Source organism: Pterocles gutturalis, unplaced genomic scaffold, assembly GCF_000699245.1.
Source record: "Pterocles gutturalis isolate BGI_N339 unplaced genomic scaffold, ASM69924v1 scaffold5948, whole genome shotgun sequence".
NCBI classification, from domain to species: domain Eukaryota; kingdom Metazoa; phylum Chordata; class Aves; order Pterocliformes; family Pteroclidae; genus Pterocles; species Pterocles gutturalis.
The window spans coordinates 2397-26555 of record NW_010117843.1 but is presented as its reverse complement, the minus strand read 5'-3'; the positions used below and the strand labels follow the sequence as shown (position 1 = coordinate 26555).

The 24159-nt window shown below is 34.9% G+C and overlaps 1 protein-coding gene across 1 annotated transcript in view; it reads right to left on the bottom strand.

The window, feature by feature from the left end:
• Positions 1–23477, bottom strand: part of EPB41L2 (erythrocyte membrane protein band 4.1-like 2) — a gene marked incomplete at both ends in the record, with an annotated part of 35869 nt that extends 12392 nt beyond the window's left edge. The window contains 8 exons of the mRNA XM_010075956.1: positions 513–685; positions 4871–4968; positions 6139–6291; positions 7863–7950; positions 8391–8609; positions 10123–10198; positions 18153–18195; positions 23341–23477. Coding sequence (XP_010074258.1) covers positions 513–685; positions 4871–4968; positions 6139–6291; positions 7863–7950; positions 8391–8609; positions 10123–10198; positions 18153–18195; positions 23341–23477 — 987 coding nt within the window. The remainder of the gene's footprint in view (positions 1–512; positions 686–4870; positions 4969–6138; positions 6292–7862; positions 7951–8390; positions 8610–10122; positions 10199–18152; positions 18196–23340) is intronic.
• Between the last annotated feature and the right edge of the window lie 682 nt (positions 23478–24159).

The window sequence follows — 24159 nt, the reverse complement described above, 5'->3', positions numbered from 1 at the left end:
ATTCAAACAACCTCAACATAAAACTTTTTAACTAAACACAGAACTAATAAATAAATATACTACGATAGCAATATACTGAACAAAATGATACAAAACTAGAAGAAAAAACCTGTTCTGCATTTTCTATTTGGTGCAGAGAGAGGCTCTCAGGCCAACCCAGAACCCAAAAGATGCTGCTGACCAAACAATTCTAATCAACAGCATATAGTGCATGCCTATCCTGTAAAAGATATGAGTAGCGAACACAGATGCTATATTTACAATATAGAATCCTCTATATATTCACAGCAGTGCCATACAACTTAGGCAGTGACTTAACTTACTGTTCAGGTCACCTAAAACTGACAAGTAACCAAAATGGCTACTCATAACCCTTCAGAAACTCAAATTCATAAATCTGTCAATTGACATTCTGGGCATCTGTAATGTCAATGTTTTTAAACGTTGGTCAGATCAGAGTGACAACACATAATGTTATCATTACACTGAAGAAAATAAGTTAAATTTCATACCTCCATCAAGGCTCCTGGAAACTCGTTTGCTTGAAGTGCGCTCAAAGTACGGAGCTGGTCTGTCTATGAGGTTGCTAGCCTGTCGTGTCTGTGCTTGTGTACGTCCACTGTAGCGGAACTTGGAACCCAAAGTTAGAAACTTTGCTTTTGGAGGCTGTTCTGGCGATACAAGTCTGAAAAGTAAATACAAGGAAAGGCAGTTAAAAAGGCTTTATTTTATGTATTTAATGAGGTACTTTAAAGCTACTTATTGTATTTCAACTTTAGTTCACCATGCACGATTTGTGCACTCCAAGAAATCATTCTACCATTCGCTCTGAGAAGAACTTCTAAAAAAATGCATGTTATTTATTGTTTGCAGTTGGAGTTGAAGTGATGCTGATAACCATCCCATTTTCCACAGTGTGACTATGCATCCTTATCTTTTGGTGCTATCTTGGTTAAAATGTATTTTTTGTAGAAAGCTGAGGCCATTATAGGTCCGTATAGAATACCTCTCAGATTTCTCTCCTTAGAACATCACTTACAGTAGAAACTATACATCCCCCTTCCACTGTCTTTCCTATATTCCGAGGCACCAAGACAGCAGCTGCTGTTCCTCAAAGTTAGGGAATGGCACCTCAAAGATGTATAGAAGACTGCACCAAGTGAAAAAAAGATGGAGATGAATAGAGAGTTGTGACCCAACAGTAAGAAGCTTAAGCTAGATTCAGACTCCAGTTTCTTTACAACATTATTTATAGATTTATATAAGTTGATGTCTGCTGGATATAAGGAGGGGGGAAAAGCATATCATGAAAAGGGTGATAAAGAGATTCAGTTACGGGTACTATGAATACCAGATTCTGTGCAGGGTATGTATGCTTGTACCTAAGTGTTGGAGTCAATGTCAGAAAGTCCAAGTAACAATGTGGCAGAATTTCCTATGAGGGATTCTGCTTTGTTCCACCAGTCTTTGACGTCATGCGAGTTTGAAGAGACAGGGCCTCTATACCTCCCTGAATTTCTTCCAGTATGAGGACTTCAAGCTCTTATTCGTATAACATTCCTCGCTTGTACTTTGTTTTTGAAATCTGAGCCATCAGCTTCAACGCTGAGGATACTGTTTGTTCCAGTGGCAGCCTTGCTGATAGGATGGATAAACAGGCATCACTGCAGGAACTCTTCCCAGTCTCAGCTTCTCTAGAAGGGTCTTTGATGTTGCTTCCTGGATCAACATAGCGCCGCAAATACATGCTCTCCCAGCATGGCAGTCTCCATGGCCTATCCTCTCTCCGTAGAAAACCAGACTATTACAGATAGAGCTTTTTGATTTGAGGATCCGCAAAGAATGGGAAGCTCACTGAACATTGGCTTCTTTCAAGCAGAACCAGCAACTTCTGTGCCCTTTGTACTTAGGATGGCACAGATGGACAAGGAAAACTTAAAAGTGTGCTGAATTTGTTTTATTCTTTTGAAGCATTTGCACAGGGAATATCTGTGTTAGTGGAATCTGATCCAATATAGGTTAAAAGAATATCCAGTGGTGTGTTGTGAAAACTGACAGTCCTTCTAAAGATATTTCAGCAAAACTGAAGAATTTAAGACACTTGGCAAAAACAACACAGATAGGTAGAAGGTTACAATTTTCTCCAAGAAAGGGTGTTTACGGCTTTGTCAGAGTGCTAGCCAGAAGGATCCAATCCTGCCTTGCTGAGATGCATTTGCATGCACCTGAATCCTGATCTGTTCCAACACATTTTTAAAGAAAACAGAATTCAAGACAGACTAATCCATCCTTCTATACTACGGACATTTTTTTTAAAATCACAAGTATCTGGAGTTTCACTTTCATTGCTTCTATAAAATAGCCTTATTCAATCTTTGTGACAATTTATTTCCCCACATTATTTCCAAGAGAGAGTGCATTATGCAGTAAGAGGAAGAAGGCTAAGAGGGTTTTTCCAAGGTTCCTTCTGTTCTCTATTTTCCAGTCTTGGCAAGGCTACAGCATTAACTGCCATTTTTATCTTCTACCCTGCTGAGATACACTTTTAATCTTTTAATGTGGAAAAAACAAGAGAACTAATTACTTCCTGATTAAGGACATTTGAATGGATTTTTTGTATTACAAGCTTAATTACATAAAATAACTGAAGAATATGTTTTCACCATTTTAAGATATTCTGCGGAGACACTGGAAACAGTAGTGAAAACGTCAAATAAAACATTATAAAGCAGAATTATAAGCAGGGTTCTGCAGCCATTGGTTAAGATCCAGAGTTGCAGACTGAGCTTATCCCAAAAGATTAACGCAGACACATAGTCTCACTGCATTTCTTTAAGTAGATTGTTTCTTTTTGAAAGTGGTACTGGAATTCTATAAGGTTGAGCTGATACAAGTGAATCCAATTCCTTTTGGTTGTCATTTTCAATATAGCTTATTTCAAAATTTTTATAAATACCTTTATATGCTGACTGAATTTCCCATAAATTAAAAGAAGATGGATCTTAATATAACTATTTGAGAAAAACTGAAACATTGCAAAAGACAACACTAGGAATCTTAATGTTATACAGGGCATGCTAAGAGATCTGGAAGCTAAAAATGTATATCTAGATCGAATACAGTTTACTGTGGTATCATACACAAGCTTTACACATGCTCTGAAAGAGCTACAGTCTCTTGGACTGCAGCAATTGCTTTCTGCTTTTTATCTTTGGAGAAAAATAGAGCTGGATTTATTTTACTGTTTTTAAATCAGGATGAGAGTTTCTGAGGATTTTCTGTCTGATGACAACACTAGAGTATATGGATTTTACAGAATGGTTCAAGTATTTGTTACGTAATTTCCATTATTATGTTACTCCTGGTTAGGAAAAGCCACTTCTGATTGAAATAAAATCCAATTATTTTTATTATGTCAGAATTTCTGTAGTAAGATTATCTAATACGTGTTAATGCTCCTGAAAACTTTACATTTGCAAATAGTAGTTTCAGTGAGGATTTTTGACTTCCATAGGATTTCCTTTTTCCCTACTCAGCTCCATCTGCAAAATTAGGAAATACAGTTTCCCAGCAAAGGAAATCACTGCGTGAGTTATTTGAAGAGTGTTAATAACAAACAGAACTGCATGCTATTTGTGGTAATGCATATCATCAGCCAAAGCACACATCAAATTTTAAAGAACAGAATGGTGGACTATGTATCCTAATAAACTTAATTGAAGAATTCTATCAAACATGAAAAAAAAACACCCTTTGATCAGGATTTTAAATGCACTTCTAAATTAAGCATTTTGAGACTGCCAATCTTAGCCCAAATTCTACCATTGCATTCAAGAATATTCTACATTCAGTGAAAATCTGAAAACTGAAAACCATCCAATGAGTTCCAGTAATGAACTGTTTAGGTCTCATGGTCCCTAAATTTTCTGAAGGTCTCAGTCTAGCAAGTATATTCAGCTTAGACTATGCAGCAACAGGATTGCATCTACCTTAAAACACAGTTGCTTTTTTAAAATAAAGAACAGGAGAAAGTTCACCTTTTACACACCCTAGTTACTGTGCTCATTTGAAGCAAGAAACTCAGATTCAACGCCTATTCAATGCATAAGAGATTCAACCCAAACCTGTGACTCCTAGGCTGTGACTCCTAGGCATGAGGGGGCAAATGCACTCCCTCATGGAGTTTGTGCTATTACAAAACTCAAATGAAGATGTTTCAATTTCCTTTTGAATGGAAGAAGTAGAAAGAGAAACAACTCTGTGGCATATTGTTAAAGTGCTCATTTACAAACAGACCATTGTTTCAACAACTAATTCAGAATTTTATGTTTATCAGTTGCTGGTGAAAAAAATGCAGAGAAAGTTATGGATAAATTTGGATAATTGTATTACATAAACAAATAGTAGTCTGTTTTTAAATTTCTTATGATAGAATGACTTTGAACTCAGCCCAGTTTACAAATATGGAAAAAAATCATCTGTGAGGGTTTACACTCAGCAGAATATTCTAAAAAGCGAAGTGAATTAAGATTACTTTCAAGCCTTGAGAGCTTCTTGTGAAGAAGTATACTGGCTTTGGAGACAGTCACTCTGAAGGGTCAATCTCTCAGGAAGTCTTATGTATGATCACTAGTCTAGTTGCATCCTGTTAGCACTCTTAAAGTTTAAATAAAGCAGTTAATTGTACTTGAGATTTTCAGAATTCATAATTTGGGGTCAATGACTGTTAGGGTGTCTTCTGTCTAAGAGGTGTTACTAGACTGAGAAATTAGGGGAAAAGAGGGGTAAAGTCTTCTCTACTTTCCTCATATCCTTTAAAAGAAAGATATGAACATACCTGGCAAAGTGGGGGAAGCAGAGAATTATTTACCTGAAGAAAGTATGGTGCTCCACACAGACCTTCCATAACCTTTTAGCAGCCCGATGATTTGGCAGTTTGAATCCAATAGTGCTCTCAAACTGTTCCAGCTGGAAAGAATCAAAAAACAAATTAACCTATTTCCTTAAGATGGCTATTAACTAGCAAGCAGAGTTCAAATAGTTCCATTACTGTAACAAGATGTAATTCTCCTGTCATAAGACTTCATAAAATTAAAAAAAAAAATCAGAATATCCAGTTTTTTAATAAAATTACACTTCAGGGCTAGTCATGATGGGTAATGATCACATTATCACTTCCTATCTGTAGTAATGACTCTTTTGAGAAATCAAATAATACTTTAGTGTTCCTTGCTGATTTTCTGACTAGCTGCCAAATGTATTTACTTTTAAACTGCATGAAGTAATTGTACTGCAGATTGTGCGACACACTTTCCCTGGATCTAATGAAAGTCTGAAATCCATACTGCAGTGTTAAGCTTATCTGATCTGCTTCACTATATAATAGTTTCTTAGCAAAAATATTACAACTATGCACCATCAGTGAGTGCAAGAACAATACATCTGTGTTCCAACACTTACAGAACTACAATGTCAATATCGTACTATTGGTATTTAGACTTGTTTTATGTATTTACACAGTAAAAGCTACCTTACACATTTTAGAGTATAATCTAAAAAAGCATTACATTGTTTAATTTTTTTTTTGTTAAATTTACAGTTACAATGTTTTCAAAACATAACCCTCCCTCATTCAGCAACTCCCACAAACTTATAACGGTATCTGAAAAGAAAGTTGAGTCCACTACTTCCACAGCAGCGAACAAAAAGAGTTATGTCCTACAGGACAACTCAAGCCTTTAGTTGTACCCATACAGCTAGATGCATTGACATTTAGTGAACAATTATACTCAGAGGAAGAGAGGCCGGCTCTCTCCCAGGACTGCAAGTTTGTATAAACAGTAAGAACATGGCCAGTGTAACTAGCTTTCCTTGTTAAAAAAAAAAAAATTAAAAAATATTACAAGATGGCACCTACTAACAAAAGAAAATAGATTTTCTTCTTCGTTTACATTTACTAATCAAGACAAGTGTTCAATACAATCAGTAGAACCTGAAGAGGAAAACAAAAAATGCTTAAGTTCTGGTCAAACCTAACATACACCTCTGAGGACATCTGGGAAAAAAAATGAGGATGTTTTCTCGTTGCTGGATAGAAATGATCTCACAAAAGAAACAAGACAGAAAGGTGCTACTTACTTCTGCTGGCCTGACTTTGATGTAGAAATTACTTCGCTTATAGGAAATCTTCAGAATTTTTGGCCAAGCAAAGCGGTTGATCCGGAGTCTATCTTTGTAAATGAGCAGTCCATTAGCACATACACCCAGCATGATATCCACACCTTCAGAGTCCTATCATGTAGGAGACAATTTCATAAAAATCAGTTTAATAATATTCCAAACAAGTAGTTATTGCTGGCATACCTTGAAGGAATAATTCAACTGGGACTTATTTAATATTCAAACCTGGAAGACCTTGACAATGAGAATCTTAAAGCAGAAACAGCCAAATGTATTCTTTTTGTTAGAAAGCCTTAAGGTAATGGCTTTGGCATGCCTCTATATGCATATGCCAGAGTTCTTGGAAATTTTTCAATATTCTGGCAATAGGGACTAAGTCAACAACTTATAAGCAAGGAGAGGTATGGTGGGTGTACTACCAATAATTTCAACAAATATTAAAAACAGGCCTTTCCAATTTAAAAGTCAATGAAAGTCTGAACAAGTTGGTGATCATGGTCACCTACTAGTCCAATAAAGATACAGGAAGTAATGGACAGTTGGCTGAAAATGTCAACATAACGTTCCAGTCAAAGTGCTGGCAGGCTGGGTTTCTAACATTCTGTTCCACTGACAGTGTTTGATGCAAGTTTTACAGGCTACAAAACTTATCAGTTACTGAAAAGGCTTTGCTATACTGTACCACTACACAGTACAGCAGAATCTCATGTCCTTTCCAACAACAAATCAACTACATAAAATGATAACACTGTAATTAAAAAGTTGCTTCACTGGCCTAACTAACAGCTGCAAGTGGATTCCAGCAAACAGCAGTTCTAACACTTGCAGTTACTTCACTATGGCAAAAGAAAGCTCTAATAAAACTATAAAAATCTACATTCCTTAAAACTCTACAGACCAAGTGCACTGCCATGCTGCACTTGTATTACAAAAAGAATAAATGTTAGAGATAGTTAGTGTATGTGAATAAAAATCTAAGTATTTCCTTTCAAGTGTTTGTAACAGAACACAGCAAAAAGTCTATGGAAAACTGCAAAAACAAGTGCATAATGTTTCCATATGAAACAGAATTAAACTATGTTTCTCCAGTACTTAAAAGTCTTGGCTTTCTTTTTTACATATAGGACTGATATGTTTACAATGCATTAATTTTCCTAATTTTTTGAGACTCTGGATTTGTGTGAGGGAGAGGGAGGGAGCTGGTTTGTTGGGTTATTAACTAAAAAAATCCCACTAGAAATGCAAATTTGATTTGATCTACCCAGAGGAGTGGAAAAAAAATAAAAAAAACCATCCTCCCCAAAGACCTCTACTCCCACACAGCCTCCGTTTTAACTCTCATGGTATTACAAAAACAATTACATGCTCTTTTAGGCTTTATTTTATGCCTCCACATCTCCTTGGCATCAAAAACCTGACATTTAAAATGTATTTAGTGCAAGCTGCACATACATCTATGCACTAAATGAACCTAGATTTAAAATAAATTCTAAAGACATTAGAGTAAACTAATGATTGTTAATGTAAACTGAGCAATTATTGTGACCAAGAGGTAACAGGCTTATACCTAAGAAATGAGGGTATAATTTTTTTAAATAATCTATACATACTATGGTCTTTAATATTGAGCATGTCTATCTTAAAACAAAACAAAACAAAAAACCCAACCCAATCCCCAATACCTTGGCATGATGTAAATCCACTCCATACATGGAGAGTCTCTTAGCGTTTTCTAGGAACTGGGAATCCGCCTGTGCTGGAGTCAAGCCCCTGAAATCATTGAATCAGCTTTGAGTCTATTGACAAAAGAACTGAGAATCAAAACTGAGTGGAATCCTGGAATTCAGACACAAAACCTCAGTTTGTAAGGTATCAATAGGATATTTGCCCTAAAGGGGAAGTGTTCCTTCAAAGCACATTGTATTACTTTACTCAACCTTTACTCTTTCAAAATATTTTAGCTGTATGCTGCTTAAACCAATTCATATGTTCAGATAAAAATATTTTATCCAAAAGTTCTCTTCTGAGATCTACTATTTTCAAACTGAAAATTTTAAACACATGAACATAAGAGGTTCTACTTACATACCACAAGACTTCCAAACTAACAATAAATGTCAGCTTAGCAGTTTTACACATACTCTTAAAGGAACTGACATAAACATGACAAAGCATGATGATTTCATTTAATCCCACTGTATCTGACACACCTGTGTGTTTTGTGTAGCTCAGCTACTTTCTCTTCCATTTCTTGAGTTTGATTGGGTGCAAACTGGAATTCACTGATGTAGTCGCTGCGGTGCTCCTCTGGGTCATGATCACCCAGCTCAGCCTGCAGGGTATATGAACCAAGGAGGGCATGAGTCACAAAAGAACAGGGCAGTCGACCAGAAGAAATATCCTGACGAAGCTGTAGGCACAAGAAATATCTGCAAGACAAAGGAAAGGGGAAAAAAAGCAAACAAACAAACAAAAACAAGAACAGATAAAGTGTTACCAATGGCAAGCTTATGAGAGATATGGCAGAATTTATTTAAATGCATGTAATCATATGAGCATATTGTAAAATAAGTCAATTCACTAATAATTTGTTACACTTTACATTAGTTAAGCATTATTGTCACATAGTACACGTCACTTCCATTTTTAAGAGTTGACATTACTTTCATAAATAATGTGAAGAGCAGGAAAAATTCTGATTTCCAATATAAATGAATGAAAAATTGTATCCAGTTTGTAACAGAAGCTGCCTTAGAAAGACCTTCATTTCACATTATAGCCTGCAGGTATCTAAAGATTACAAATAAAACCCCATGCATTTCCTTTGACATTTCCCTTTGGGTTTAAAATTCTAACTTTTATAACCCTTGCAGTTCACAAGCTAACCAAGTCATGTAATACACAAAATAAATCTGGTTTAGTACTGAACCCATAATTGCGTTCCTTAAACCATGCCTGTGTTAGAATTCAGTATTTCAGCTACTGCATACTCTCTTCTACCAAATTTAACAATTTAACAATCAGTAGGCATCCTACCCTATTTTTATAGGGTATAGATTTTTAATGTAAATTTTTAAAAAGTTCTACAAGTGAAGCTTAAATTTTAAAGAATTTAGCTTTAAGCTAATATCATTAAAATGCTTTTATCAGTTGAACCTGCAACTGAACAGCCAATCAATTTGCTCTAAATCTTCAAAGAAAACACGGACAACTGCTTTTAAATACACTGTGTACTAAATGTCTTAGACTATTTGTAGTAATATATCAGCTACACACTTGCATACCTATCTTATTTTGTGCAAAGGCTGATGTGATGTGTAGTAACATACATCCTGCCTCAGCAGTCAGCTAACTCCAAACCAAAAATAACTTTTTAGGTTTTCCATAACTCCTGAAAAGATGAGTGTCAATACCCTGCACTCTATCTACTGGTTATATTAGTCTTGCAACTCTACTTTTTAGGTGCCTAGTATCCACTGCATTCTAAATATTGTCTAAGAACTTTGGAAGATAATTATTTTCAGGTTTTATTATGTTTTATGCATATGTATAAAACTATGTTTTCACCAACCTAGCCTCAACTGTTACTGAAGTAGCTTGGATCCCTTGAGCTTTGCTCTTAGTATCAGTAGCCCCACACCCTCATTTTCAATATAATAAAGCAGCAGGCCAACAAAAAACCACTGGCTTCTTTCATACCTCCCACTTAAACAATATCCCCCACTTATCATTAAATTCTTCTTTCTCAATTTTCTTCCTGAAGTTTTCACTTTGCCTTTTCATCCTTGTTCCAAAAAGCAGCTGATCTAAGAACATCTATAGTGTTCTACAGTAACAGCCAAACCTGTTACAGCATTCAGAAACTGAAGAATAAATTTTATATGGCCTTAAAAATTCCTGTTAAGTCTAATTTTGAAGTTAAAAAGTGGGAACTATGCATACCTAGTGATGTCTTCAGTCAACTGTGAAGGATCAGGGGGATAAAACTTCACATTAAAGGTGAATGCCCAAGGTAAACCTAAACATGGTAAATGTCCCATTGTTAATCTCAAACAGGTTGAAGCAAGCAAAGAAAGAACCTTACTGAAAAATGTTAGGCAGCCATGTAAATTTTATACCACTGAAATCTTGAAGAAAATTTTTTCCCCTTTTTACATGGTATTACCAGGAAGCGTAGATTATTTTCATTATTAGGTAGTAACTCATATAAACATACAGTGAAAGATCAACATGTTAGAATTTTTTTTTAAAGAATGTTTGACAATAAGTTACGCAAATACCAGAAGCTTTTACTTTGAAAACTACCACAATATATGAACACTTTAAGGTATCATGTGTTCAAAGCCACTTGCACTGAATTTGTGTTTATTTCCAACTCCTCCAGGGCTAACAGGCTCCTCCTGTTTAAACTGACTGTTAGTTTGAGGGACTGCACAACTATGAACATGGGATGTCAAAATGAGGTCTGTGTTGTATACAACAGAAAGATAATAAGAAAATTATTCGTATTCATACAGAACGTATGTAAGACAAAAAATATTAGTCATTCCTCCTTTAAAATATTTTAGAGAAAATAGTTTTAGCAACTATAATAGCAATATTTTAAGTTTAAATTCTCATGTGTTACAATTGTTAACACCATGTGCATTTCTTAAGCAAAAGTATGCTTAAAACTAGTTAATAATTTGACAAAACATAAAATGTTGCCTTTAGTCATAGCTCTAGTTGTAAATATTTTTTTAAGATTTAAAAGCTGAAGTCACTCATCAATAATCTAAATACATTCTCAGAATGTTACTCCACCAGTATTCTAACACTATGTGCAAGAGGAATACAGTCATTGGAAAGTACTAATATCTTAAGAAAATGTAGAACTTTCCTAATTCAAACAGATTTTATTGAGTACAATGCAGACATACATCTGTAATAGAAAATACCAAAATAGGAGTCTAGGAAAATAATTTAATAGTTTGGTTTTGCATGCTTCTCGAAAGCAAATGCACTTGAGCTTTATCGCATCTTGCCAAACAAAGAAAGTAACACTACAATGTAGATCTGCTAAAAGTAATGAAGAAAGATAAGAAATAAAAATATTATCTAAACAGTTAAACAGACATTTCTGTCTTCATCACACACTTTTTCTCTTAATTAAAATAATATTTTGGTGAAAGACTTAGCAAAAGTAATCTTTGGTAAAAAAAGGTAATAATTTTATAAAGCTTGGTAATGATAAATTTTGGACAGTAAATGATTTTAAAAATCTGTCCTATGCAGATAAATAACATCACGGAATATGTGTATTTGAACAAGAAAAAAAAAAAGGACTGAAATGCCATCTCCAACATTATGCTAGAAAAGAGTGCTGAGATTTTGGTCTAACGTTATTTTCTCAAAAAAAACCCCCTATTTTAAAATTTCACAGCCATTAAAAGTTAAGAGGTGGTTTGTGTCAAACTTTATAAAGTCTTTCAACATTTAAAAAATTGTTTCAGTTTTTCAGACATGACTATTCATTGGAGCACTTTAACTTCTGCTTAAACTTGACCCTCATTCTTCACCTGGCTTCTAAGTCACTATTTCCTTTTGAGAGCTCAGGGTTTTAGCATATCTTAACGTTCCCAGCTATCAATTATTTCTTAAAACAATTATAACTTTGCTTACAAAATAAGGTGGGACTCCTTAAATGAGAAAGCCTAATTTATCAGATATACTCATGGTATATACTCTGATCAATTCAGGGTAAAACTGCATCACCTACTGCAATCCAGTGCAAGGCAGAATTAAGAAAAAAAAACCTTTTAAAAAGTCTAACACTGATTAATATCTATAGCAGGAACACACAGAAGCTGGAGTACATTAGCCCACTTCCATAATTTATCTCCCAGGGAATTAGCATAATTTAATGAAAAGCTGCTGATATCGAGAAAGCCAAACTGATGAAGAGAAGCAATTAGGTCAAAATGCCTCTGCAAAAAAGTGTTTAGGGAGAGTTGTTACGTTAACACGGCTGTGGGAAGGGGAGAGAGGGGTGAAGATGTGCCCTTCTGCATAAGTATTAAACCAGTCTTCAAGTTTTCCTGGAATGAAGCAATGTTTCTTGATATGAACCAATTCTTCCTGGAATAAAATTTCAGTTAAACCAGTCACAGATGAATTCCTGCTTAACCTATTTCTTTCTTGTCAGCATTTCTACAGTTTCAGGAATTTTTCTACATTTCCAGCTTTCAGAAAGCACTGTAGCCAGGAGACCCAGACACCGTTTGAAGAAAAGCAATCAAACAAATCTGTATTCTTTATAAAAAGCTAAAAAGAGCATAAATCCTCAGAATCTATAGACTATGTGAAAAATTTTCATGTCTACTCATACTAATTCCCATAGCTAATCCATAGAAAAAAATGTTGTAGTTGAATTTCTACTAAGTATTTTCTGGACAGTTGGTAACCTTATATTTTGCCTGATTACTGAAAGCACATTTATCCCCTGAATATAGACTAGCAACTATATTACAATGTGCACAGTCTCTACTTCTCACTACAACATACTGTTTATAGCCACATAATGGATGCACACAAACATAACTGTCTTCACACAATCATAAACACTATTAGTGGTACTTTGAATTGGTAGAAAAGGCAAAAAACCCAACAAACTGATATTTAAAGTGATATTTAGCATCCTGTCCCTGACAAGGCTCTCTCTTTTGATGTTTAGTAATATGGGCTATAGAAATGTCAAAAATTTTTCTAGCCGGCTTGTTACCTCAAAAATGCTTCTACAGCAACTTTAGGCACATTCTTAGACAAAAACAATGCAATATAACTCGCCAGCTACCACCATACAATTAACAGGACTCATCCCGTCCAAACTGGGAATCAGTGAGGGGTTTTTTTTTTCCCTGTAAAGGCTTTTACTGATGATAACTCTGTCTCAGCTAATATTTTTTGGGTACTGTGTGACTAGGGCAGATGCACTGCTCACACACAGATGTAGAAAAGTCTCATAAAATTAAGAAAATTACTTCTTCTATAATTTTGCTTAAGTTACCTTGAAGAAAATCAAAGAAATAATGTCTGTATCCATTGCATATTTTCAAAAATACATAAAAAAATCCCCAGCGTCCAGCCAGCCCTAGTCGGACTAACAAGAAAGATTCAGCTCACAAATTCTGACATCTCCAAACTGCAAAAACATTCTTTATAATTAGTAGATGTAGAGGAGCACTTCTGCAGGACAACTCTTCCCTGGCACAGATGCTTATTTATCTTTGCCAACTATAAGGTAGACTCTAGTGTAATTAGCTTAGATTGAAATTAGCTACAGCTTTTACAGATATATAGTTATTTACTTAAAAGAGATGGATGCAAAATAAAGTGACCCTGCATAAAGTAACCCCCATATTTTGACGCCTGAGCTTAACAGTGTTTTGTTAGCATTAAAATCAGACAGCCAGAGCTGTACATTTAAAATGCATGCTTATTCCTTAACTAATTCTAACTTCCCTTAGCACTTTAAATGCAAACTTTTAATTTCTTATTTTAGTACACTGCGTTGCAAAATTGTAAATAGTTATGTAAACATAACTATTATTCTCACAGAATTGTAGTTATGAATTTATCACCATTTAGTCTACTGTGTAATTTGAAAATAGCCATATTCAACCACTATCCTTCCCTAACATCAGTTTTCCTGAGCAATTAAGACGTTTAGGCTGTATTGCAGAACATACCATAGAACCAATGTCAAAAATCCATTTCAACTCCATCATATCCCAGAACTACCTTAACTGTTTCCTACATAAGTCACAAAGAAAAGGCCAGTATTCCATTTGGCTGTTTTTTAAATTCCCCAATCTGAATTACTGGATGCTCATTAATAAGAGAATGCAGAGAACAGTTTTCAACATGTATATGGAGCAAGGCTTAAATTTGTCGCCCAAGATTTGCCACCAGGTTCCTCACTTAGTGTATTATTTCATCTGTTCTAATTCACTTCCATAGAATTACAGAGGATTTCCCTCAACTCCATCAATAATTGAACTAAGTAACAAGCAAATTAAGTTTTCTGCCTTCACTCCTTCAGTTAATCACTCCTTGCTAAAAAGAAAATAACTTTTCTATCACCATAACCACTATCTTTTTTGATGCCAGTGGACACAGTTTCACTCAGCCCTAGACTGCTGAAATTTATTTCTCTATATATCAACATATTAAAAAAAACTCACTCCCTTTATAGGCAATAAAAAAAACCCAAACCAAACCAAAACAGAACAACAGGCATTTGCAAAGGCTGGTTTGGTTCCCCTCTCAGGCAACCATTTCAAAACGCACTCCCTCATCTCCTGAAACTGCCTGTTCCTTCAGAAAACAAGTGCAATTGCCTTAGGTGGACACAGTTGATCTAGATTAGATCAGATTAATCATATTCTAGGTACAGTGATGAGCTTCTAGAATCTTTCTGGCTAAACAAGCATTCTCCTGACAAGAAGTGAAACAACTTTACAGTCAATTTCAATAGCAAAAACCAGTTAAATGTATCCTTTATCGGGTAAGAATGCACAAAAAAACCAGCCCTAACACCAGTCTGTTCTGCCCATATAACATCCAAATCCTCCCCCTTCTCATAAAGCAAAAAAGACAGGATATGACATAGAATTTTCTATATTTTGTCATAGAATTTTATTTTTGCAATAAAAATACTCGTCATGCTGCAGCCTAGACATAGTTTTAATTGACCTAACATTACCTTGAATTTTAGCAACTACTCCACACAGCATGGAAATTAAATATCTGTTTAGAAGACTATAAATTATATCCACATCAAACCCAGGATATATCCCAAAAATAGTTTCAAAATTTGTGAGAAGGTCTTTTACTTAATTTCATATACTTCAACTACTAAAACAACATGAGCAAATAGTTAGGCTTCCTAAAACTGATGGCTTATACATTCACATCTCTGATCTTTACCAAAGATATAACTGTGAACACTTAAATTGCAGACAAAAGACTGGTCTTCAACTGCAATTAACACCACAATGAAACCAGGTTTATGGAGTTTACTCATTAAACACTGTTACACTGAGGATGAGAATACTGAAAATATAGAACATAACCTATACAAACTGCATGTACAACACCTCACACAGATAAATTCACAAATTAAATTTTATATAAAGGGCAAACTACCACACTCTCTGTGAAGCCTGGGATTTGACTATTCCAAGGTCAGTTGCTACTGCTTATACCATCGCTATATCCAAGTTGAAATGTTCAGTTTTGAAAAAGCCCGAATCCACTTTAGGTATAGCAATTTTCAAGATAGCAGCAGAAATGACGTAATTAGCCCACCTGCCTCTGATTGAATTAGAGGTTTTAACACATGCCTGTGGATATCCACTTACATGAGTTAAAAAAAGTCAAGAATTAATTTTCCTGAAGAGATCAGGCTGGCTGAAAGCAAACAAGCTTTTTGCCACCTTTTGTAGCCCTCAGAATGGAGCCAGTAATTTGTAGATCAAGTTCATTAGCCAAAGTAACATCAATAATTGCTGAGATCCAACATAATTGCCCCACCAAAGGCCAGCCTGAACAAATGAGAGATCACAAAGGCAGCCTTAGGACCCTGACTTAGCAAGAGACAGCCTGACACAATGTGGGGAAGCCTACAGGATTCTTATTTCATCTTCCCCAGTAATGGATGGCACACACATGCCCAATGTGCAGAGTATTGATATTGTTCACATGTAACAGAGAGACAGAGGTTGTTATAGATATTAAGTTGCAAACTGATGTGCTGAACTCCACTCCATTTGTCATCCCTATGTGTTCAGATTAATGTATTTATCCAGATACACTTATCTAGCACACTAGTGCTTCAGTTTGTGCTGTACAAGAGAAAATAAATTACTTTCTTCATTTCAAATCAACTAGTAGGTTTTAGAGGTATCTTAAATTTATTATAATTGAGTATTTTTGTACATAAGATTTCCATTCTTGACTCAAAGCCAAATGTATTTAGAACTAACCTTGAAACAAAGAAAAGACTAATTATTTGATACTCTTGCAGTCGGGGGATACAATTTGTTTTTGCAGTACATATCAGTGTCTGGAAACTAATACACTGATTCTGCGGAACACAACTGACAGTATGCTGACTACTTGCAAATTGGTATAAGCAAGTTTTATTTTAAAATCCTTAAAATGGTGTTTTTACTTGATTGTTTGCCTTATACACTATGCATTATCAACTCTGAAGTGCTACTGACCAGAGAAAAAACTCTAGTCATGACGCCTAATTCAAGAAAATGGACTTGATCTCCAGCATAAAATGTAGGTCTTCATGCTGTATGAAAAAATCATATCCTCTTAAAGTATTTTTTGTGCTATGTATTATACAGTACTAAAAAATATTCTCTAGTGCATCCAAAAAATTTTCAGATCAGTTTCTACACTTCAGATTTGTGACACTTGTAGGCTGTATAGCATGCAGATCACTACAGAAAACAGAAACAAAAAGTATCAATGTCCTGAATCTTTTGTTAAATATTAAAGCCAAACAAAACAACTAACAGTTTTTTACTGAAGACCTGAAGAATAAGAAGTTACAATACCAGTAACTTTTCCTTAATTAAAAGGATGGCCTCTACTTGCAGAAGGATATCAGTACGTTTGTTATTTTAATAGGTCTACTTTGCTTATACAAGAGCATGTTAGATTAAAAAAAAATAGTTTCTAAGGAAGCTTCTTTAACTTTTGTTTCCTTACTGAAAATATAAACCATACCTTCCTAGTAAAGGGTTTTCATCAATTGGGAAAGGTCTAAAGAAAGCAGAATTAAAACTACTATGATTTCTGGAAAAAATGTTAATTGTTGCCTTAAAACAGGAAATTAACAATAGTAAAGAAACTGCCTGTTGGATCATTGCAAATAACACACTGTTGTTCTTAATTACAAGTGCTCCCACTGGATCACATTCCCCAGAAGGGTCCAAAGTCAGTTTCTTAAATAACTTAAATTCTTGTTGTGTTGGAAGTGTAAACATGTACATCTTATTATCATCATCTCCCTGCTTACATTTCCTATCAGGCACTGAAAACAGATTTCCATCAAAAGCAAAACCACAAAAAAACCAACCCTGCACCAGCCACAAATGAGTAAAGCAACGGAGACGAACTTCAGTAAGGGCAAGCGCTGTCTAGCACTTCTTAGTGGCTACTTATTTTGAGACATGTATACTCACATAGAGTATTTCCTAAATGTATTCTCCATTCACTCACCTATCTACTACAAAAGCTACTTGGTTAGTGCAGAGTTTTGACAGGTTTATGCAGAATAAAATAAACTGCTCATTGTGTATTGAGTATACGAAGTAGAAAGACTTCTCACACAGATTTAGTCTGACAAGCATCGTAGTGAGACATCCACAGATTATCCTCCCTATTCCATTTCCATTCTGGAAATGATGGATACATCAAAAGAGCCAATGCTAGACTGATCAGGACTGAAAAATATACATTTTCTGCAAGACATACTGATTCTCTTTTCATAGTTTCATATTCTTCTGGTGAGTCTTTGAAGTTAGAAATTCTGCAGCAACAACCACAACCATCTTTGCAAGCTGACATTCTCCATCCCATAACCCCTATATCAGCACAAAGTAGAAAAACATCTACGATTTCAGGATGCAAAAAGATCAACTATTAGTTACACACAACACAGGAAAATTTTGGGGCAGAAGCCAGTATTAACTTCTACAGCACAAGGCTGAGTGATTCATTCTTCTCCTTCTTGGACAGTGGACAGAAATAAAAGTTTTGCTTTCTGCTCTAAGCCTGAATACATTATTATCAGATATAAGTTATTTTAATGCTTTAAGTATACAATTTAGTTGACATCCAGGATACTAGGTTTACAAAGAATATTTCCATGAGGAAATAAAAGGAGCATAACATCTGAATACAGAAGTACTTACTTCGAATTTGTCTCTTAATTTCCTTTGAAGAATCTAGCCAGTTCTGAAAAAAAAAAAACCACAATCAGTATTTAAAATAATTTCAGACTGAAGATTAAGTAATTTCATACAGTTCAGTTAAAGTTTGTATTGTTCAGAAATCTGTTCTACTTTAAAATAACCAACAGAACTCTAAAATTCAACTTGTGATTTGCTAGCAAGTCTCCCCACCCTTGCACATAAAAGAAACTGTGTAATGCCACTGCCTTCATGGTTGCCTTATTGCTTTAGAATATTTATGCTCAGTAATTTTGACAAGTAGTTAGTTTTACAGTGGAGCTGATCTAGCAAATTACATATGACAAATGCAATTTTCTCTCATACTCCTTTTATTGACATAAGCAGACTTTTCAGGATTGGCTATGTAATTTCTACAGGTTTGTGCTTACACACCCATACAGAGTTACTTAAGACGATATTTCTCTTGAACTCCAGAGACTAATTATTCCCATTTTTTGTCTTAAAGCATATACCTTTTAGTTCTGATAACATTCAAAGGTGCTTGGAAAAACCTAATCAGATTTCATGGTTTTTTTCTGACCTCCCTCAAAGCCAAGTTCTCTACGAGCATATACTATGTTAACACTGATACACTGGCAAGGTTCAAATCTAGATACTCAGCTCTATTTTAGGCAATGAAAATAGAGTCAGTTTTTTATATTTAGATGCCTCACTATTAAATGTGTTGTATCCTCAATACCAAAAATATTTTTATATAATCTGTGCAACCTATTGAAGAGCTCACAGCATTTCGGTTACTATTGATATGTGCAAGGAGACTTTTTTGTGACTGACCATCCAAAAATATAACTTGGGGAAGTGAGACTAAGAAATCAGTAACATATATTCATCAGTAACTCAGAAAATCCTGTTTACTAATTTTACCCAGATGTTAGAAAACTGATTGTGCAAGAGACTAGAAACATAAGCTTTTTAACTGTAGTTACTGAGAATTTACTTTATACAGGGTTTTTAAAACTTTTATTACCCACAGCCAGATAAACATACACAAGCATATATATGGAACAAACACACATGTACACAACCAGCCTGCCAGCAGGACTTAGCACGTTTCAAAGACAGAGCTGTGCAGAGTAGGGAAGAATTAGCAACTAATTTGTAAAGTCAAGGACAATATTTGCATTTTCACAAACCACTGCATATCTTAGCAGCTTTTAAGTTAGAGGGGACCTCAGTGCCAGCACAGATGTTGCTAAAGGCATATCTCTACCAATGTTAGTCCTGCCTAACCTAGTCGAGTAGCGGATACTGGGTGTAATGTGAGTCCCCTTTCAGTCTATGGTACCAAACTCCAGATGCAACAACTGTTTTCCAATACCATACCCCTCAGTCTTTATTACAGGCTTTTCCACCCAAAGTCAAATGTGTTTCAAGGAGACAAAACATGACAGGCTACAGTTGTATAGAATAGGAGAATGTGGAACTACATGTTTTTGCACTAGTGCAAATCCTTAATGTAGATCACCTCTGCTGATAAAGGATGCAGCTTCTATGAATATGACCCAAAATACTAAGTTCCCTGTTGTAACTGACCTTCATCCAAGCTTATTTCATCATAAACATAGCCTGTATATATTAGACAAATACTTTTATAAATTAAATGAAAAAACCCTTTTTATAATTTTTATAGATGTAATTAAAAAAAAAAAGAATAATTTCACATTTCTTGCTTTAAGAAGTCTGCAAGCTCTAACATTTCATAGCTACTACAATTCTTCCAGAGAGGCACAGTCCATAACATCATTACAAAGGAACACACATAAAACACCCCTCCAAAAGATCTGGATACCATTTATTCTGGTTAAGTCAGAAAAACTGCAATCTGTTGGAACAGCTGTGACATGGAAAGACCTTGGAAGACAACAGAAGTTTTCAAATAATTTTAGCTGAGACTCACTTCATCTACAGTTATTAATCTAGGTTTTTAGTTTTGGCATTAATTCCATTCCAAAATGATACACAGCAATATTCTTCCTATTATAGAGATAACCAGAAGTAGCTTAAACTCTTAAATTTTAGATATTATAAAGTAAATACAGTAAATAAGTGTAGAATACAGCATGGCATAACTACAGCAGAAAACTAGGATTCCTGAGTATATGTTACTTTCAGTGCTTTATCTTTCATCATTATAAAGTAGGAGAAAGAACATACAATACAGAACATGCTGCAAGATGAGAAGAATAATCCTTTCTTTACAAAGTTATACAGTTCATTTTCTGATTTTCCAAACCTGAGTAAGCTTATTGGAAGCAGACTCTGCCACCAACATTCATTGTTGTTCTGTCAAACAAAATCAGATGCTTCCATTCCATTTACACACATCATTACAGGGGTAGGAATTTTTTGCATCTATGCCTTATGTTATGGCTAAAACAAACACTATTGAAAGAATCTACCCAAAATAGACTTAATGCAGAATAGACAGGTCTGTCTTTGAACACAAAAGACAAAGTGTATACACGCTACTTTGCTCCAGTAAGCAGAAATCTTTGTTTAATTTGTGAATGGTAAGGTTATAGATGAGACAAAGTAATGAATTGTCAAAGAACAACAAAATGTTCTCTAGCAGTACAAAAGTATTTTGTACAAATTCAGAAAAGCATCATTTCCAGCTGGTGCCCAAAACATAAGAGCAGAAGCTTTTTAACACTTCTGCAGACCAATTACAGTGTGAATGGAGCATTCACAAACTTTTGAGGGGGTAATGCAATGAAATCACTAACTAAACTCTACACCAATGAATTTAACACTTGCAAAACCACGAAAGAAATCATTAATGAATCATTTGACCTAAATAGTTTCAAAACGGGTATTAAAGCTAACAAAAATCAGCCTGATCTGAAGACATAACATCTCTCACAGATGCACAGAACTCCCATAGAGAAAAGTTAATGGGAATCTTCCTCCAATGGTACCCTGATGGTGCATTAGGGAGCAGCTCTAATTCAAAAAAGTGCCTGGCATTCAGTTTCCACACCCCACAGCTGCCATCGACTTCAACAGCTGGCTCATAAATGGGTGGCTGTGATGAGGGCACAAGAATGAGAAAAACACATCATTCAGTATTTAGTACTGACTGGTCTGGAGGTCAGAGATTTGTGGCATTTTAATCTAAGAGGCAACAGTCATAACAGGGGAAAAAAATGCATCAGAAGGAACTGGTACTGAGACGGAAAAAGAATTCAAACTTACTACAGAGGTGAACAAAAGAGGAGGCCCTAAAACCAAAGAAAGTTCCAAGTCTCCAAGCTTTCGTTGGCAGCTATTGCTGAATACAACTGATCAGCCCCCCACACCTCTATCTATTAATTAAATAAAAACATAAAATGTTAAATGTTTTTTTCTTTTTTTAAAAGCATGAAAAAGTTGAGATACTTAAAACATCCCAAGACAGAAGCACAGGATTCACTAACAACATGCCACAAACACCTAACATACTGAAAACAATTTAAAGAGTCTTCACCCATGTATTGAAAAAAATCCCTGTAATAACAAAAATGAGTGCTCCAATCTTACTAAGTACATTCTATGTAGCTATAAAATTTCAAATTTACCAGCATGAAAGAAATGGCAGCTGGGGAAGGGGAACTCTCTCAGCATGCAACCACTAATTTTTCAATATTAAGACACTGCAGTAGCTACACTTCACATTATCAGGTTATACCACAGCTGGTGTAAGAACTTCCAAACATGGTGTTGTAAAAAAGCAGTAGCTTTAAATTAGATAACTTGAGTGACAACAGCAGTAAAAATAAACATACCTATACAACCGTGTACATGTCACAGTACAGACTGTCCAACCTGTAAAAGCCTGTATGCACTTAGCCAAATGACTAGTTCATGACAAAGCCCATGTTTCCAGATTCTTCTTTGAAAACCTGTGTATTCCCACTCATCTGGCAAAGACAAGAGTTCCACCAGATACATAGTACCATCCATATAAGGGCACTTGGGTTCAAACTAGAACATATGGGCTACCCAGCCAGAAAATGTCTAAAATAAATCCCTCCTTCACTGTTACTCATTGGCATTCAAAATATAATAGTCTAACTCTTATAATCAATCTCTATTTGCAAGCTAAGTGCCTAAAGTAGATCCATAGTTTTTTCCTCAACTGAAGATCTTTTTAAGGAATCCACTGGTTGACCTGAGTTTCTGAGGAAGCCAGAACTAGCAATGATATTTCAGTAACTGTCCCAACCCAATCTCTATGCCTCACAGGAGTTTAACTACTTTGAATGAGTAACTTCAAATCATTCTCAATGTACCATAAAGCCTTGGAATCCCGCTTCATATGCTAAACACACTATAGCTAGGAATCAATGATAACTACATGTATACACATATAAAAAAACATATGGGTTCTTTTTAAGGTGTTTCTCCATTAATATGACTGAGAAATACCAATAAATCTGTTAGTTCAGCTAAAAGTACATTAGAACACAAACACAAAAACAATTTTAAAAAAGAAAAAGAAAAAAGAAAGACATATACTATGCATCAATGCAGACTCATCTTTACAAATACCAAAATTTTCTTTAAGCTTAAAATTAACAAAAAAGGAACTCTGAAGCCTAACAGTTACAGACTTACAGGCAAGGTTTCCTTTATGTTCCTCTTCAAAGCATTATTAAAAATGCATGAGAATAAGCAGTGAAATTTTTGGAAAGTCAGGCAGAAGATCTATTTCTTGTATTACTTGCCATCCAAAGTTTTTGGTTTTTTATTTTTTAAAAAACTTAAAAAATGAAAGCATTCAGAACTTTGGGGAGTTGTCAGACATTTAAGGCAAAGATATTAGTTAAAATTTCCTGGCTTCAGTTGCCGGTATGGCATACTGTTTTACTGTAAAACCTAGCAATTACTCAATTAGTTTTCTCAAAAATGCAGATATTTTAAATATTCCCCCACTCTAAAAAATAAATGAGTGCTTTGTCAGGTATCTTAACATACACATCAGTATCTTGTAAATATTGCAAGTTTACAGCAGACTAGAATTGACATTTTGCAATGCTTTACTGAAATGTTTAAAATGGTATACATTTAACAGAGTATATCTCACTAAACTATTAAAGTCAGTAGCAATGCAGAAAACCAAACATAAAACCTCCTCATACAGGCTTACCTTCTGTTCTGAATTCTCATGAAACAACAGACCGAAGTAATCCTTTTCCAGTAAATTGAGATGTTCACACACTTTGTCAAACAGCACTTGGCCTTTTGCTTTTTTCTGGGGGAAAGAAAAAGTACCATCAGTAAATCCTTAATTACAGGTACTGTAATTAGATGGTATTAGTCAGGAAAATTTAAAATATCAATAAAATAGATTATAAAGCTGTAGCTTTTTTATGACACACAATTCAACATATTTTGAAAGCTATACATATCACTAACAGAAATTAAGACATCTAAATTTTTCTTCAATTCATAAAAAATTTTGACTTGAATGCACAAGGAAAATTCAGTAACTCAATTGATTAAAATATTTTGCACCATTAAGTGTCACAAAGTAGTTGTTAGTTTTTCTGGATCTCTATATTTAAAATAACACAAGACTTAATGTGAGCCAACTTCTATATTATTATCTTCTAAAAAATAATATACTTTCTATGGTGTTCATTTCTGTTATCATCTCCATTTCATATACTTTATTTTTGGCTTATATCTCAATGACTTTTATGAATCGTGTGATATGAACTCCCAAGAAAAGTAAAGTACATTATCATCTTCAAGAGATAAATAGAACAAGCAGACTAAAAGTCAGGTCTGATCACAATCAGACTAGTAGAAGTAGCATACAAGTATAAACAGAGCATAAGCAACATGCCTAGCTGTCTATCCTGCAGAGGTTTTGAGGGGCAGAAAATAAGAAGGCTTCCTTCTGTCTGTAGATTTATGAACTCTCTCAATACCCAACAAATCCATTAGACACTCAGAAATAAAA